At 40.0% G+C, this 16,309-nt stretch overlaps 1 protein-coding gene across 1 annotated transcript in view; it reads left to right on the forward strand.

Annotated features, from left to right (window-relative positions):
- The window catches only part of SGPL1 (sphingosine-1-phosphate lyase 1), a 53,702-nt gene that overhangs the window by 4,878 nt on the left and 32,515 nt on the right, over positions 1-16,309 (forward strand). Inside the window, exon 2 of the mRNA XM_034426022.3 lies at positions 12,074-12,239. Coding sequence (XP_034281913.1) covers positions 12,074-12,239 — 166 coding nt within the window. The remainder of the gene's footprint in view (positions 1-12,073; positions 12,240-16,309) is intronic.

Here is a 16,309-nt window from a genome sequence, read left to right on the forward strand (position 1 = left end):
GTTTCTCCAAGTGAGTAAGCATTGTAAATGCTTAAAGAGGTGATTAAAGAGGTACAGGAGTTCCTTGAGTTAGGAATGTAATTGAGCCTGCCCATTCCATTCGTAACCCAAGGATTCATGGGAGTGAATCTCGTACCTTGAGTAGGATCACTCCCTCCTTTCGCCCACACATTTGCTAATTGAATGAGAGGCTCGTTAAATACACGCAAGCTATTTCAGGGCGGGGAAGGCCATGAGAGGGGGGCTAGTGATGGAATAGGCCACTTGCCTAAGACCACCGAAGGTCTCCCTGACCCACTGAAATACCTCATGCTATCCACAATTGCTTCCCCCCCCCAACCTGCCATGCCTGGTCACTTTCCTTGTGAAGATCTAGCAAGCAGTCTCCTCTCTCACCTGTGTGCGCCCCTCCGACGCTCTGTTCAGGCCTCCGCAGGCCTCGCCTGGCATGTTGTCGGCCGAAATGGAGCTTCTGAGAGGTGGATCCGCCCCTCAGAAGCTCCATTCGGGCCTCCAGAGGCCTCGGTTGGCAACATGCTGGGCAAGGCCTCTGGAGGCCCGGACAGATCTGCCCCCCAGAAACTCTATTTCAGCCGGCAATATGCAGGACGAATGTTGCAGAGCCTCTGCGGTTGTTCATGAGGGAGAACAACTGCTGTGGTGCTGCAAGATTCATAGTTTCGGGACTTCTTCATAAACGCTAGGGCGTGCTTATCACGTAACTTTGAATGTTCGCTAAGGGAACGTTTGTAACCCGGAGATTACCTGTATAACAATTAATAGACTGTATTGTAAATTGCCCAAAGGCTCCTCACAGCAGGATGGGTGGCAAATAAAATAAAATAAACAAATAAACAAACAAATAACATTTGACGGTACACAAAACTGAAAGACGTTGGTAAATTATGGTACTGTATAGGAAAGTGGCCATCATTGCAACTGCAGAGCAGTTCTCAGAAATAGGCTGAAGAAAGTGAATTGATTGTTGTACCATTGAATGTCCAGATTCTTTCAGTAATGCAGTGTGTTGCACAGCAAAACATATAAATGTTGCCCAATCCTGTTGTGTTTCTGATACTTGTTGAACATCTTTGGCAGTAAAGGTGCCCTAAGCCATTTAGAGGAGGCACAGGCTGAATAAGGCTGCTCCAAATAAAATGTGATATACTTTGCTAATTAGCTATGTAAATGTTGCCTTTCAATTGCACAGTTATGTTTCTCATCATGATAATTTGTTGCTAAAAGTCCTGAAAAATTAAATGATATGGGACAGTTTTTCATTAACGTCTGCGTGACTGGCCATCATATGAATCTGATTGTTCATTTTATAAAACAGCTTAAACTGTTAGCAGAATGATAATTAAAGCTTTCAAAATATATGTGGATAGTGTAGTGAAGCATGATGAGCATCACGATATGAACCAAAGATATACTTTTTTGAGTGTTGTTTACTGTTTCATATAAAAAGAGAAAAGAAATAAAAATAAAAATATAGAAAAAGGTATTGACCCTCTGTAATACTAAGTCTTACATGCATTTTTATGTCTCATTTTACAATTGAAGAAGCCACTTTTAACACTGAAGTCACTTTATGTATCAATAGGAAATCAAATTTATAATCTAGTGTATGCAGTCCAGATTTCTAAAAAAATCTGCAGTGATATACTTATGTGAATGATAATCAGAATACCATGTTCTTCACAGCATTAACCGAGGACAATAGATGTCCTTACACAATGTAGTATCGGTATTTTACATCATAAAAGCATGTAGGATCCAACTTCTTCCCAACTGTACATTCTTCAAAAGAGCATGAGTAACATTTCTGAGTCTACTCTCTAATTAGTGTTTTTTGCAGTTTGTGCATGCATACAATTGATACTTTGTGTGGATTTTTTTTAAAAAAATGGGAATATCTTTTGCTCAAGCAAGCTCTCTCACTAGGGTTTGTTGTAAATGTGTAGGCAGAGACTATTCAGGTAGTAGGATAGGCAATGATGGCCCTTTTACGACTTGTGGACTTCAACTCCTAGAATCCCATGCTGGCTCAGGAAATCTGAGAGTTGAAGTCCACAATAGAATAGAATAGAATAGAATTCTTTATTGGCCAAGTGTGATTGGACAAGTTTGTTTTGTTTGTTTGTTTTATTTGATTTGTATACCGCCCTACTCCCGAAGGACTCAGGGCGGTGAACAGCCAAGCAATAAAATACATAAATACAAAAATTTAAAAAACCAGTTAAAATCAAATTAAATCATTTTGGCCCAGACAAATTAAAACACCCCAATAATTTAAGAACAGATTTAAAATTTATATATTAAAAGAGGGAGGAGATTAGGCCAAGCCTGCTTGATGGAATAAAAGAGTCAAGGAATTTGTCTTTGGTGTATATGCTCTCAGTGTACATAAGGAGAATAAAATACATTCATCAAGAATAAAAAGATACAACACTTAGCGATAGTCAAGGTTACTATCAAATCGTACTAGGAAACAAATAAAAAAAATATAAATTGAAAGATACAAGCAACATGGTTATAGTAACGTGGGAAGAGACAAGGCCATGGTTCCCCACCTCTGCTTTAGACCAAGAGTTGTACAAAATTCACAGAACTGTCTAGCTTTAGTTTGTTTATTTGACTATGTGCTTTGTTTTTGGAATTACAGATTTTTGACATTCTTTTTCTGCAGACTTGACCAGTCTTGTGAGTCTGGTGGGACTAGTTCAATAATGCAGCAGGACTTTTGAAATGTACCGTATTTTTCGGAGTATAAGACTCACCATAGTTTTTGGGGAGGAAAATAAGAAAAAAGCTGATTGGCGGGTGGATCGGCCTCCTGGAATACCCCCAATCAGCTGTTCCCAGAGGTGAACTTTAGGAACAGGTTTGTTGGTTGTGAGCTCTGTGCTTTGCTTTTTTTTTCTGCCTCTGAAAGCCTCCGAAACAGAGCTTCAGAAAAAAAGCCTCTGAAGCTGTGTTTGGGGGCTCCTTTTCTGAAGCTTCGTTTCTGATGCTTTTTTTAGCTTCTGAAACCTCCTTTGAGAAGCCAGGCGGGGCTACATTTGGAGTATAAGACGCACCCAGATTTTCACCCTCTTTTTTGGGGCAAAAGTGCATCTTATACTCCGAAAAATACGGTATGTTGTAAGGAAGCAAACTAAAATAGGACTTCATTTACATTTAGCAGTTTCTCACTGTGAGGATAAACTGTCAGTCACATGGTACACAGAGACTTTTTATCTTTACATAAAAAATTATATTCTGGAAAACATCTTTTGCAAACCACAGTGATGTTAAAACAATGGCATATAGGAAACAAACAAAATATTAAAAAGTTATGGTATTCATGTGGTTACTTACCAAGCACATCTAAATTATATTAAAGCAACCAAAGTACCTTTACAATCCACAAGGCCTGTCACAACTTTTGAGCCCCCCTAATGTTTGGAAATTGAAAGATTAAAAATTTGACATGCCCTAAAATTTTTGCATTGCATCATGATGTCAGTGTGCAGATAAAGCTTTTTTCCCCCTCCATTTTTATCTTGATGTCTGAGGCAAGCATGAAAATTGCATGATTTTTGTGGTGATATTGTGCTTGTGTTGAGATTTACTTTGTTTTGCTTCCTCTGGGGGTGCCCACATTGGGCAAAATTCAAACCCCATCTTCTCCCTATTTATGTAGCCATCAATTGTATAATAGAGTTTGATACCAACAAATCATTTGCTAGGTTATACAGGTAGTCGCGTGGGTGATTATGGGAGCAACAGGGTGCTCCCACATAACACCTCTCCTGCACGAGCTGCACTGGTTCCCAGTGGTCTTCCGGGTGCGCTTCAAGGTGTTGGTTCTCACCTTTAAAGCGCTCCATGGCATAGGGCCAGGATACTTGCGAGACCGCCTGCTGCTACCGATAACTTCCTACCGGCCAATACGCTCTCACAGAGAGGACCTCCTCAGGGTGCCGTCGGCCAAGCAATGTCGGCTGGCGGCTCTCTGTGGGGGAGAGCCTTCTCTGTGGGGGCACCCGCCCTATGGAATGAGCTACCTCCTGAAATACGACTGATCCCGGACGTCCGCACTTTCCATAAGTCCCTGAAGACTTATTTATTCCAACAAGCCGGCCTAGCTTAAATGGTTTTAATGGGGATTTTTAATCTTTTAATTTTATTGGATTTTGGGTTTTAAATTGGGAATTTTTTGATTTTGTAAATTTGGGATTTTAAATTGGTAATGCCGCTGATTTAATCTATTTTAGTTTTTTCTTAACTTTTGTACTATATGTGTTTTAATTTCTGGCTGTCCACCGCCGTGAGTCCCCCTGGGGAGAAGGGCGGTATATAAGTTTAATTAAATAAATAATAAATAATAGTCCTCAAATTAAGACCGATCACTTAGCGGTCATTCAGAGTTAAAATGGACACATCCTCCCATGGCTACTTACAATCCCTGTTAGATATTTCAAAGGCCAGGCCACCCGCCTTATTGGGCACTCGCAACTGGCTGTTTGCAGTGTCCTCAGCCACGTGATGCAACCCTGTTTTCCCCAAAATAAGACATCCCCTGATAATAAGCCCAATAGGGTTTTTGAGCACATGGCAATAAGGCCAAGCCTTATTGTTCAAGAAAATATAAAACAGAGTCTTATTTTCAGGGAAACACGGTATGTATGGTTTTTGTCAGATCAGCATAAACAGCTACAGTGTTTGTTTAACATCTGATGTAGAAAAGGTTGTAAAATCAGACATAGTCACATGATGACCCGTTTAACAACTGTCGTAACTTATGATCCTAATTCTGGGTTCAGTTATGATAATGTTGAGTATAGCGGGTAATTAGAAGATGAAAAAAAAGTAAAAGGATCAGCATTTTTAGAGAATGGACTTTTAAGATAGTCTTCAAGGTATATATAACTTAATAACTCTCAAATCTGGTAAATGTATTTGTGTTCTTAAAATACATGATTCTGATACTTCTTTCTGACTTGCAGGTCCTTTGGTTTAATTACTGGATATCATTCATTAAATAGATATTCAGATTTTGACTTTGGTTATGTCAGGGGTGAAATGGTCCCAGTTCGGACCAGATCAGGCAATCCGGTAGCGATGTAGGCGGGTGGTTCGGAGAACTGGTAGCAAAAATCCCTGCCCCCCATGCCCAGCTGAGCCGCACAATCAAAGGCTTTTTTTTACTTTTAGAAGCATTTTTTCTACAACTTTTTCTACAACTTTTTCTCTTTTAAATGCCTCTGACGATCCAAGCTGAGTTGCCTGATCATCAGAGGCATTTAAAAGAAAAAAAGCCTCTGCCGATCAGGCAACTCAGCTGGGATCGTCAGAGCCTTTTGAAAGCATTTTTTTACAACCTCTTTGCCGAAGAGGTTATAGAAAAAATGGTTTTAAAAGTAAAATAAAAAAAAAATGGCCACGCCCACCCAGTCACATTACCCCCACCACCAACCCATGCCCACAGAAACTGTAGTAACAAATTTTAGATTTCACCACTGGGTTATGTACATTTGAGTTCTTTTTGAGGTAGAGTTTTGTATTAAGAATTAAAAGGGCATGATAAAAAAACTGAAGATAGGTATACTATAGTGGTGAGAGGAATAGATATAGGGGGTTGCTGAGGTGTTGTGCATTCCCATCCACAATAGCTGTGAGGTGCCATGCTACCCACCTCTAACATGAATTTTCTCTCATGCTTCTTAATCATGAACTGTCATTGTTATTTGTAAAGAATATACACTCCCAAATTTGGTATTTGGGTGTCGGAACAAAAAAAGATTTCATTTGCACCAAATTTTGGAATTTCTGCTAATTTTCTGCTACTTTAAGGACTTTCTACCAGTGATCATTCAGCAGTCAATGAATATTAGTCCCATTTCCCAGGTGAAGCATAGAATCTTATTAAAGGTCATACACATTTTTTTTTTTGCAACATTAAGCCCAATTTTTCAACTGTGGCTTATTGGGTCTAATGTTTTGGGTCACAACAAGACAAGAATAGGTAGGTAGGTAGGTAGGTAGATAAATACATAGGTAAGTAGCAGGGATGGGTTCTACTTACCTTTACTACCAGTTTGCAATGGGATTGCGCATGTGCGCCTAGCTTCTGCGCATGCTTCTGCGCATGTGCAGATCATCTATGACTACATCTGGGTGGGTGGGCGGAGTCTCCCCGCGGTTTTACGAACCGGGGCAACCCACCACTGGTAGACAGACGGACAGACGGACCGACCGACAGTAGGCGCTATCTGAGATTCAGATAATGAGAATTCAGATGTTCTCAGGGCACCTAGCCACAGGACTGCACTAGCAACTGGATAGAGCTATCTGCTTAGCTCCTTGGGAAGCAAAGATCTGCCATTGCCTTGCCAATTTTCCTAGACCCGTGCCATTGGCTGTCCACCTTCTAGTCCTACCTCTTTTAGTTCCAACTCTTGTTTAGATTCTGTAGACCACAGGGTCTCTGAACTCTTTATGCTGTACTCTGGGCTATCATACCATCATATCATAAATACCATCCTTGTATTTCTCCCGAAGCTTGTAGGCTTGATTGAGTGTTGTACCTGTCTTCCCAGTTGTTTGAATCACTTTCTTATGGTTAAACCAGTTACAACTTGTTAACTTTCTGATGGCTCAGCCTAGACCGGGATGGACAACATAGCTTGGTGTGATGTATGTGAGTCAAACTTATTAAGTCTATAGCAGAGACTTGAAGCTACATTTCTTAAAGCCATTGCATAGCTCAGTTCTTTACATGCTGGGACAAACTGATTCTCCAAGACGTACTAATGAATAAAATTGACTGTTCTTTCTGTGAAGGGTAAATAAGATTTAACAGGTAGAATCCAGTTTAACGTGACTGTGGTCATACCCTGTTTCCCCCAAAATAAGACATCCTCTGATAATAAGCCCAATCGGGCTTTTGAGCGCATGGCAATAAGTCCAAGCGCTTATTTCAGGGTTCAAAAGAAATATAACACAGGGTCTTATTTTCGGGGAAACATGGTATTAGAATGATTGCTTGTTCAAATGTGCAAGAGGACAGATTGGAAGGCTAAATCAGGGCAGATGGAATCGTTGCCTTTCTGATTCTGTTCTATATTGTGCAAAATTGCTGTAAAAAGATTTGGCAATATAATATACCTGGGGCTAATTGTGGAGCCAGAGTGCAAGTCAGAGATTTGCTATCTTGGGTAATCTGGTTGAAGGTATGACCTTAGCGTGATTTACTGATTAGATCTGTGTAAACAGCCTAATAAGCAGCAGATGGGACTTTGAACCTCTCTAAAAGGAAAAAGAAAAGTTTTTTAGATAAAAGGCATCTGTGCACAAAACAGACAGATTTACCGGTTGGTTTTCTAGATAATTCTGTTGAAATTGCCTTTAAAGGAACATCAAAGATATGCAATTTGTTTACTGCTGCAGACAAAGCAAATTGGTCTATAGGTGTTGCTAGAAAAACATAGAAATGTAGAAGAAATATAAATGTTGTTGTTGTTAGTTGCGAAGTCGTGTCCGACCCATCACGACTCCATAGACAACGTTCCTCCAGGCCTTCCTGTCCTCTACCATCCCCAGGAGTCCATTTAAGCTCACGCCGATTGCTTCAGTGACTCCATCCAGCCACCTCATTCTCTGTCGTCCCCTTCTTTTTTTGCCCTCAATCGTTCCCAGCATTAGGCTCTTCTCCAGGGAGTCCTTCCTTCTCATTAGATGGCCAAAGTATTTGAATTTCATCTTCAGAATCTGGCCTTCTAAAGAGCAGTCAGAGTTGATCTCCTCTAGGACTGACCGGTTTGATCGCCTTGCAATCCAAGGGACTCCAGCACCATAGTTCAAAGGCCTCAATTCTTTGGCGCTCAGCCTTTCTTATGGTCCAACTTCCACAGCCATATATTGTACTCAAGCCAAATCTGGAAGGCAAGAAAATGAATAGCTTGGAGACAAGCCAAGGGATGAAGGCACGGTTGGTTGTAGAAGTTCCAGATAGCCCTAAAGAAATGTTATTGCTTTCAGCTTGTTTTGATACAGGTAGTCCTCAACATAACAACCATTAATTTAGTGACCATTTAAAGTTAACAATGGCACTGAAAAAAGTGACTAATGACAGTTTTCACCCTTATGAACATTGCAGCATCCCCAAGGTCACGTGATCAAAATTTGGCCGATTGGCAACTGACTCATATTTATGGCAGTCATAATGTCTCGGGGTCATGTGATGCCCTTTTGAGACCTTCTGATTAGCAAAGTCAATAGGGAAGCCAGATTCACTTAACAAATGTGTTAATAACTTAACAACTGCAGTGATTCACTTAACAAAAGTGGTAAGAAAAGTGGTGAAATGGAGCAAAATTCACTTAACGACTACCTTGCTTAGCAGCAGAAACGTTGGCCTCAATTGTGGTCATAAGTGAAGGACTTCCTGCATTGTGCCTTTTTCCTTAAGTAATTTGGACCACTGTCTAAATCAGAGGTCCTCAAACTTTTTAAACGGGGCCAATTCAAGGTCCCTCAGGATGTTGTGGGGGGCCGGAGTGGGTGGGCGTGGCTAGGTGGTCATGTGACTGGGTGGGCATGGCCAATTTAGCAGTCCATTAAACAATACACACAAATTACACTTTGATTTGTTATGCACCTGGGGGTGGAAAGTAGGTTAGTGAAGGGATGTGGTTGCCTTGGGATGTATGTGAGGGACTTGTGTGTGTGTGTGTGTGTTTCTCCCTCCGTCTCTCTGTCTCTCTGTCTCTCTCTCTCTCTCTCTCTCTCGAGCTGGGGAGTAATGCTATGCTGCCCAAAAACGGGTCCGTTTTTGGCTTCCCGAGGCCTCCTCATGTCCTGTTTTTGGCCGCCTTGGCCTCCAGAAGGCAGGTGGGGGCTGGTGGGTAGGTGAGGTGATGTGGGCGGGGCAGCCTCATGGTCCCACGCGGGCCGGATTAATGGCTTTGGTGGGCTGTATCCGGCCTGTGAGCCATAGTTTGAGGACCTAAATAGAACAAGCAAATATCAAGTCAAGCAAATCAAGTCAGTCTTGTCCACTGATTGGTAGTGTCAGTGTAGGGTTTTGATTGCCTGATGTTTCTGCCTTTAAGGTGCCCCAGACCAAGTCTTTAGCACACTCCTTGCTCTCTCTTCCTAATTGTCTTGATTCATCAAGGTAAAAGAGTTTTAAATTATATTTTTCATAGCTTTAAAATAAGCGGTAAAAATCTAGGAACTCATGAGACTATGGGAAAAGCAATATGTGTTATTAAATTAAGTAAATAGAATGAATAAAGAGGTCTGTAAGCCTCAAGGTGACTTTAAACAATTCAACTAAACAAATTCCTAAATGGGATTTCAGAGTTGCTGAGAGTCAGACGGCGTACAAGTTTAAATTAGAATTATTATACGATGAAGAACACCACATCAGTAAAACAAAATTGAATGAAGCCTCATTTGTTAATGTAAATATAAATACTGACATTAATAGCCCTTTCCCTAATCAAAAATATTTGTCCACTGTCTCATTTAATTTAATTGCTAGGTGACAAATTCTGGAAGTTGAAGTCTACGAATCTTAAAATTGCCAAGGTTGGACACTCCTAGTCTACAGGTTTAAAATTTTAATAGTTGACATGGAATATCCATAATACAGGGATTAAGCTTGAAGCTGCATGGAGTAGAACTCTGGACAGCCATGCTACTTTTGATTCCTTCTAGATCAGGGATGTCAAACTTGAAGGCCTCATCAGGGTTGTGTTTGACCTTAGAGTGGGAGTGGGGAGGAGGGGGGGCGTGGCCATCTTGATGTCACTCGTGTCGGGGGCACCTGTGGTGGCCCAAGTGCTCTGCCAGCAAAAATGGGCTCTTGAGCTCTGTTTTCGGCTGGGACAGCCTCCTGCAACTCTCTGCCAGCGAAAACGGAGCTCTGTCGCTGGTCCTTAACTGGTTTCCAGGGTGATCCTGCAGGCCAGATCTAAGTACCCCATGGGCCGGATCCGCCCCATGGGCCTTGAATTTGACACCCCTGTTCTAGATGCATTGTATTATAGTTCCTATCGTTCTCAAATGCTGGCCATGTTGTGTGGAAATGATGCAAATCCTCGTTGAACACATTTGAAAAGCATGCATTTGGAAAAAGTTATTTATGCATTTTCTTGTGCAGATCCCAATTAAAGCAAAATACCACACCTTGGTAAGACCTGCTCTAAAATGAGCTTAAGTCAGCTGGAAGTTGTAGAACAGGTTTGAAGAGTAGAATGCACCAACACTAATGTGTGTTTCTGGAGCAAAGCTTTCCTGAGAGCTGGATAAAATAGACTTCATTGACAAAGCTTGGGGAATACTATGTAATCATAAAAGGCTATACTGAAATAGAAAATTATGGATCTGCTTTTATTGCAGCTCATGATGTTCTTAAAATGATGTTAAAAATAATTTTCTTTTAGCACAGTTCTTGCAGTAGAGTATTGGTTTCATTTTGCTTACAGGATATAATGATAGTAAATCAGAAACTAAATTGTTGTGTTGGATCTCAAGGTCATCATGCAAAATATCTTGCATTGCATATCGATGTTATCTAGATTGAAGTCATTTGTGCAGCATTTATGCAATCTGGAGGCATATTTCCATGGGGAAAGTCCATTCTTATACAGCTTTAAATATATATTAAAAAAATTGAAGGGTTGATGCAGCCACTTTCTGCTAAGAACATTAAGGCTGTTTAGATTAATGCTCATTTTGGTGACACACTACACTTTTTGATAGCCTGCTTATATTCTCACACAAAAAAAGTATTTCTAGCTGTCTCCAGCTACCTGCCTTCCAAATGTATTGAGGCTCTATATTTATCATTTTCACCTAAATTGGCTTGTATTTCTATATGTCTGGAAAGTACCCAGTTGAGGAAAGTTGTAGTGCATTTAGTATTTTCCAGAGGCTTGTGCCAGGTAGCACTTAAATCAGGAACATAATAAAGTTGATGATTTAATGCCCTCCGATGCTTTCAAAGCTTGTTTGTAGGTACGATGAATTATTCAAGATTTGAAATCCTCAAACCAGCTTTTCAAGGAGAACTGATGCAAGGAATTGCTTTGTAGTGAATGTGCCTCTACTTGGCAATCATAATTGTAAATCATTGCAAATCTTTCATATCTAAAGACGCTAGGTTGATGGCTACCCAAAGTACCTTTTAAGTAGCAACACCCCAGTTGAAGTCCTTTCCAAGAGAGCTGATACGATCTCCCTATTCGTTTCAACTCTCATCCAAGACTGTTTGGTTCCCTCAAATACCCCTACACAAAGACATGTGTAAACCACTTTCATATTTTCAAGAAAATTATTATGGATATATATAGTATCCTTGAAGTTATCAGAAAGTAAGTTAAACTTGAAGAAGACATTACTTTTAAATATATTATCACTTTTAAATTTATCTTTAGATGAATGGTACAACTTTTGCTTATCTCTATCACAATAGTTTTATTGTACCTTTTGCCTTGAAGAGGGGGTACTTTGATAAATACATCTATTTTCTGATGCTTCAATGAGCTACTTTTGATTCTATACTCCTATTTATTAAGCCAGTGTTTCTCAACCTCAGCAACTTTAAGATCTGTGGACTACAATTCCAGTCTAGCAATAGCACTTAGACGAATGAAGGCAAATATTATAAAATAGCACTTAGACTTATATATTGCTTCATAGTGCTTTACAGCACTCTCTAAGCTGTATCAAAGGGATGTGATACAAACATTCTTAAAGCTTTGCAGGCTTTTGTTGCAATTCCGATTCCACACAAATTTTCATTAATAGGTTGGAACCAAAGTAATTAAGGTCTTTTAAGTTCCTCAGAAATTCCCCAGCATAACCACCATGTGAGCTTCATTTGTTTGAAGTGCCTTTTGTCTGGGACAAATTGTTAACTCTCCCCAGATCACTTTCTTCTTTTTGTGCAGTCTTTTTTTTGTAACTTGTCTAGGGAAGTCAGCTAAAAATGTTGTCAAAAAAAAAATGTGAACATGTAAGTTTATTCATTGACATTTGGTTTCATTCTATTTTGTGGTTTGTCTGCTCTCTTCTCCAGGAGACTCTTACTCTGTACCATCATATCGTCCTGCAATACGTAAACCAGACAAGAAATGTGGTGAATGAAAAATGCTCCGGGTTGGAACCATGGCAAGTCATCGCATCAACAGCTGCTGCTACCTTGCTGATTGTGAAGTTACACATGTTTCTTTTCCAGTCAGAAAGTAAGGGTCACATCTCCTTCATGTGAGGAATCTTAACAATTCGCAGTGCTTTGGAGTATCGTAATAGTGTACTATTAGGTGTAAAAGTATAATAGTGTAATAGACGCGGTGGCTCAGTGGCTAAGATGCTGAGCTTGTCGATCAGAAAGGTCGGCAGTTCGGCGGTTCGAATCCCTAGCGCGGTGTAACGGAGTGAGCTCCCATTACTTGCCCCAGCTTCTGCCAACCTAGCAGTTCAAAAGCACGTAAAAATGCAAGTAGAAAAATAGAGACCACTTTGGTGGGAAGGTCTTGGTAGTACAGTGGTCTAAAGCACCCTGTTATTAAGACCAGCTGCCTGCAATTACTGCAGGTTCGAATCTCGCCAGGCTCAAGGTTGACTCAGCCTTCCATCCTTTCTAAGGTAGGTAAATTGAGGACCCAGTTGTGGGGGCAATAAGCTGACTTTGTATAAATATACAAAAGGATGAAGGCTATTGCTTAACATATTGTAAGCCGCCCTGAGTCTCCGGAGAAGGGCGGCATATAAATCAAATTAAAAAAAAAAAGGTAACAGCGCTCTGCGCCTTCGGTGTTTAGTCATGTCAGCCACATGACCATGGAATCATCGTCAAGACAGCTCTGGCTCTTCGGCTTAGAAATGGAGATGAGCACCGCCCCCTAGAGTTAGGAACAACTAGCATATATGTGTGAGGGGAGCCTTTACCTTTAATAGTGTACTGTTTTTAATCTTCATGCGTGGTTCCAGTGGGACTGCATCATGGCCTGGAACTGGTTGACCATCTTAGTGCTGGTACCTGGTCTTGCACTCCCGCAGGTCTTCCCTCTGCTTGGAAAGCCTATGCTCGTAGTCCTCAGTGAGGTGCTTCTGCTGAGCCTCCTTCTCAGTCAGATCCAATCTGAACTGAGCTGTTTTGCCAACTCTTTCTCATAATGAGTGCTTAGCTCCAACAACTGCTTCCTGTTGAGGCCCTAAGGAGCCCCGGCGGGGAGGCGAAGAGTGGCTGGGAGGAGAGGGGTGAGTAGGGGCTTCCGAGGCGCCCTTCGACGTGAGTGACATCGAGTTGGCCACACCCACCCAGTCACGTGACCACCTAGCCACGCCCACCCAGCCAGTCATTAGGCAGATCATATTAGTCCATAGGATTTAAAATTATGAATTTAGTGGTCCCTGGGATCCGAAAGATTGGTGACCCCTGACATAGGAAGAATATTGACCTTTTTGAACTTCGTTATTGGAGAAGACTTCTGAGAATATTGTGGAGAGCCAAAAAAATAAAAATAAATTGATCATTGAACAAATCAATTCAGAGTTCTCACTGGGGGCACAAATGAGGAGGCTCAAGTTACCTTATCTTGGGCACATTTTGTGTCGACCTACCTCTCGAGAAGGCTTTAAATGCTGGGAAAGGTGGAAAGAAAAAGAAGAGGATGACCAACATCAAGGTGGATGGACTCAGTGAAAGTGTCAGCGACCGCAGCATCAGAAGATCTGAAATATCAGGTTAGATGCAGAACCTCAGAGAGAAAATCCATTTGTGTGATTGCTAAAGAGTTGACACTGGCTTGATGGTGCACAATAAACATTGGTCAAGAGAGAGCAGGGAGCTTGTTGCTTTAAAAAAATTAAAACATGGACTTATTTGCAGTTCTTTGGAAGTATTTAGCAAACAAACCTATTAATTTAGAATCTGGATGGTTGTGTATTGGTTTTGCTGTCATGTTTTATAGAAAATAATTTTCCATGCCTGCTCTGGTTCATTATTTTTGTGGGCAATGTTCAGTTGTTGGTTGTTTTTTTTTTTAAAGTTAAATTGGGTTAATTGTTCCATTGCTGCCAGTTTCTTTCTGCCAATTGGAATTTGAAAGTCTTCAAAGAACTCCTTTTGTTAATTTGAGTTTTGCAGGATAGATACAGTAGTGGCCAAAATTCTGGAAACCTTTTGGGAAAAGTGTATTTTTTAGGGTTGATGGCTAATTACATCACTTTTTTGGGGGGGGAGTTTCAAGATAATCATATTCCACTGCTGGAATGGCCTGGGAATAGCCTAGACTCAATTGAGAATCTATGGAGCCGACTAAAGAAACTTGTTAGCCAGAAGCGACCCAGCAATAAAACCCAGTTAATAGAAGCAATCGTTCACATTATAACAGCTGCAGAACTAAAAGACTTGGTTCACTCCATGAGAAGACGTTGTAAGGCTGTAATTCATCCTAAAGGTTACCCAACTAAGAATTAACTGACACGGTGATAATTTTTGTATATCTCATTTTTTCTATGTGTTTCACTTTTCTTCTTTATACTGTAACTGCTATTCTAATAGGAAATCCTTCATAAAAGTTATTGTATTATATTCTTGATTAAATTATCTTTCCATTGATACATAATTTTATGGTACTACTCCAAAAAAAAAAAAAAAAAAAAAGTGGGGTTTTTAGCTCGTTTTAGAAAATACACTTTTCCCAAAAGGTTTCCACAATTTTGGCCACTACTGTAATGTAAATGCAAACATACGTGTTTGAGCACATGAAGTCTTCGATTACTTTCCCTCTTCTCCAAGAGGTTATGATGGAGCTACATATTAAAAAGGATGAGGAAGTGGCTCCAACCTGATTGTTTTAAATTAAAAAGAAGTTTTGCACTTAGCAACGTAGTTCTTCAGCATAAGTGGCAGATTCCATTAATTGCCTTCAGCTCCCTTGAGATCATCTTAAAACTATTTCAATCTCATGGCTAAGCCAAGGAAATTTGGAAAATCCTAAACTTGTATCATTTTCTTGGAGAATCTTTTTTTTTTTTTAAATGCTTTTTTATTTTGAAAAACGATAGAAGGGTTTTGTAGACTTACAGGATGTACTACAGGCAGTCCTCAACCTATGACCATAATTGGGACTGGAATTTCCATTGCTAAGCAAAGTGGTTTACTAAACGAGTCCCACATGATTTAACATCCTTGTTTTCCATTGTTAAATGGATCACGGCAGTTGTTAAATGAATCGTGTCATTAAGTGAATTTGGCTTTGCTTATCGGAAGCCAGCTGGAAAGGTCAACATAAGGATCCCAGAGGTACTGTAACAGATGAAAAGTTTCCAAGCACTTGAATTTTGATTCATGACTTGGGAGGCTGCAACAGTCATAAGTGTGAGGATTGGTCATGAGTCAGTTTTTTCAATAACTTTGAATGGTTGCCAAATAAATGGTTATAAGTAGAGGACTACCTGTACATCAGTTTACAGCAGAGGTCTTCAAACTTGGCAGCTTTAAGACTTGTGGACTTCAAGCCAGCTATGCTGGCTAGAGAATTCTGGGAGTTGAAGTCCACAAGTCTTAAAGCTGCCAAGTTTGAAGACCTCTGGTTTACAGGATGGTCCTAAAGGTGCTTTTTAAAGAGGCAGCTGGACTTCCTTGTTTTTCTTTGAAGATGGTTCACTTCTCATCCAAGAAGCTTCTTGGACTTAATTTAGTTTAATTTAATTTTAGAATGCACAAAGATGGATAAATTAACAAAAGAACTCAAGGAGAAAGAGGATACAGAATATTACAAAGTGTGGGATGTAGATGGTATGAATGGTTGGAGAATAGGAAAAATGAGAAAGAGGAATAAAGGAGAGAGGAGAAAAATGTTGAAGATCAAGGTACAATGTAGAAATAAAGAAAGATGGAAAATAATTGTTGAATAAAGACAAAGTTAAAATATGTGTAAATAGATGTAAATAGCAAGAGAGATCACTTCTAAATAGCTGTAGGAAAAAGTGATACATATATAAATGATGTGTTTGTGTCTTGTTTTAATGTATTCAAAATAAAAAACTTTTTTTAAAAAAAAAAAAGAAAAGAAAAAGCACCTTTAAGACAATCATAACCTGGATGACTGAGAATCTCCATAGACATTTACATGATAGTGGAATATTCTTGTCTGCTCTTGTCAGTCTAATTTTAATAGTATCCACAAAAGATTTAAAAATGTAAGCCTGATTTGTAGATACCTACAAATCTGCCTTTCTAGCTTTTCTGTGAAAGTTTTACACATTTTGTAAATGTGTGTGTGTTGTGTGTCTCAGAGCTGTT

This window comes from Pantherophis guttatus, chromosome 6 (genome assembly GCF_059756535.1).
Source record: "Pantherophis guttatus breed Tessera chromosome 6, ASM5975653v1, whole genome shotgun sequence".
Taxonomy (NCBI): Eukaryota; Metazoa; Chordata; class Lepidosauria; order Squamata; family Colubridae; genus Pantherophis; species Pantherophis guttatus.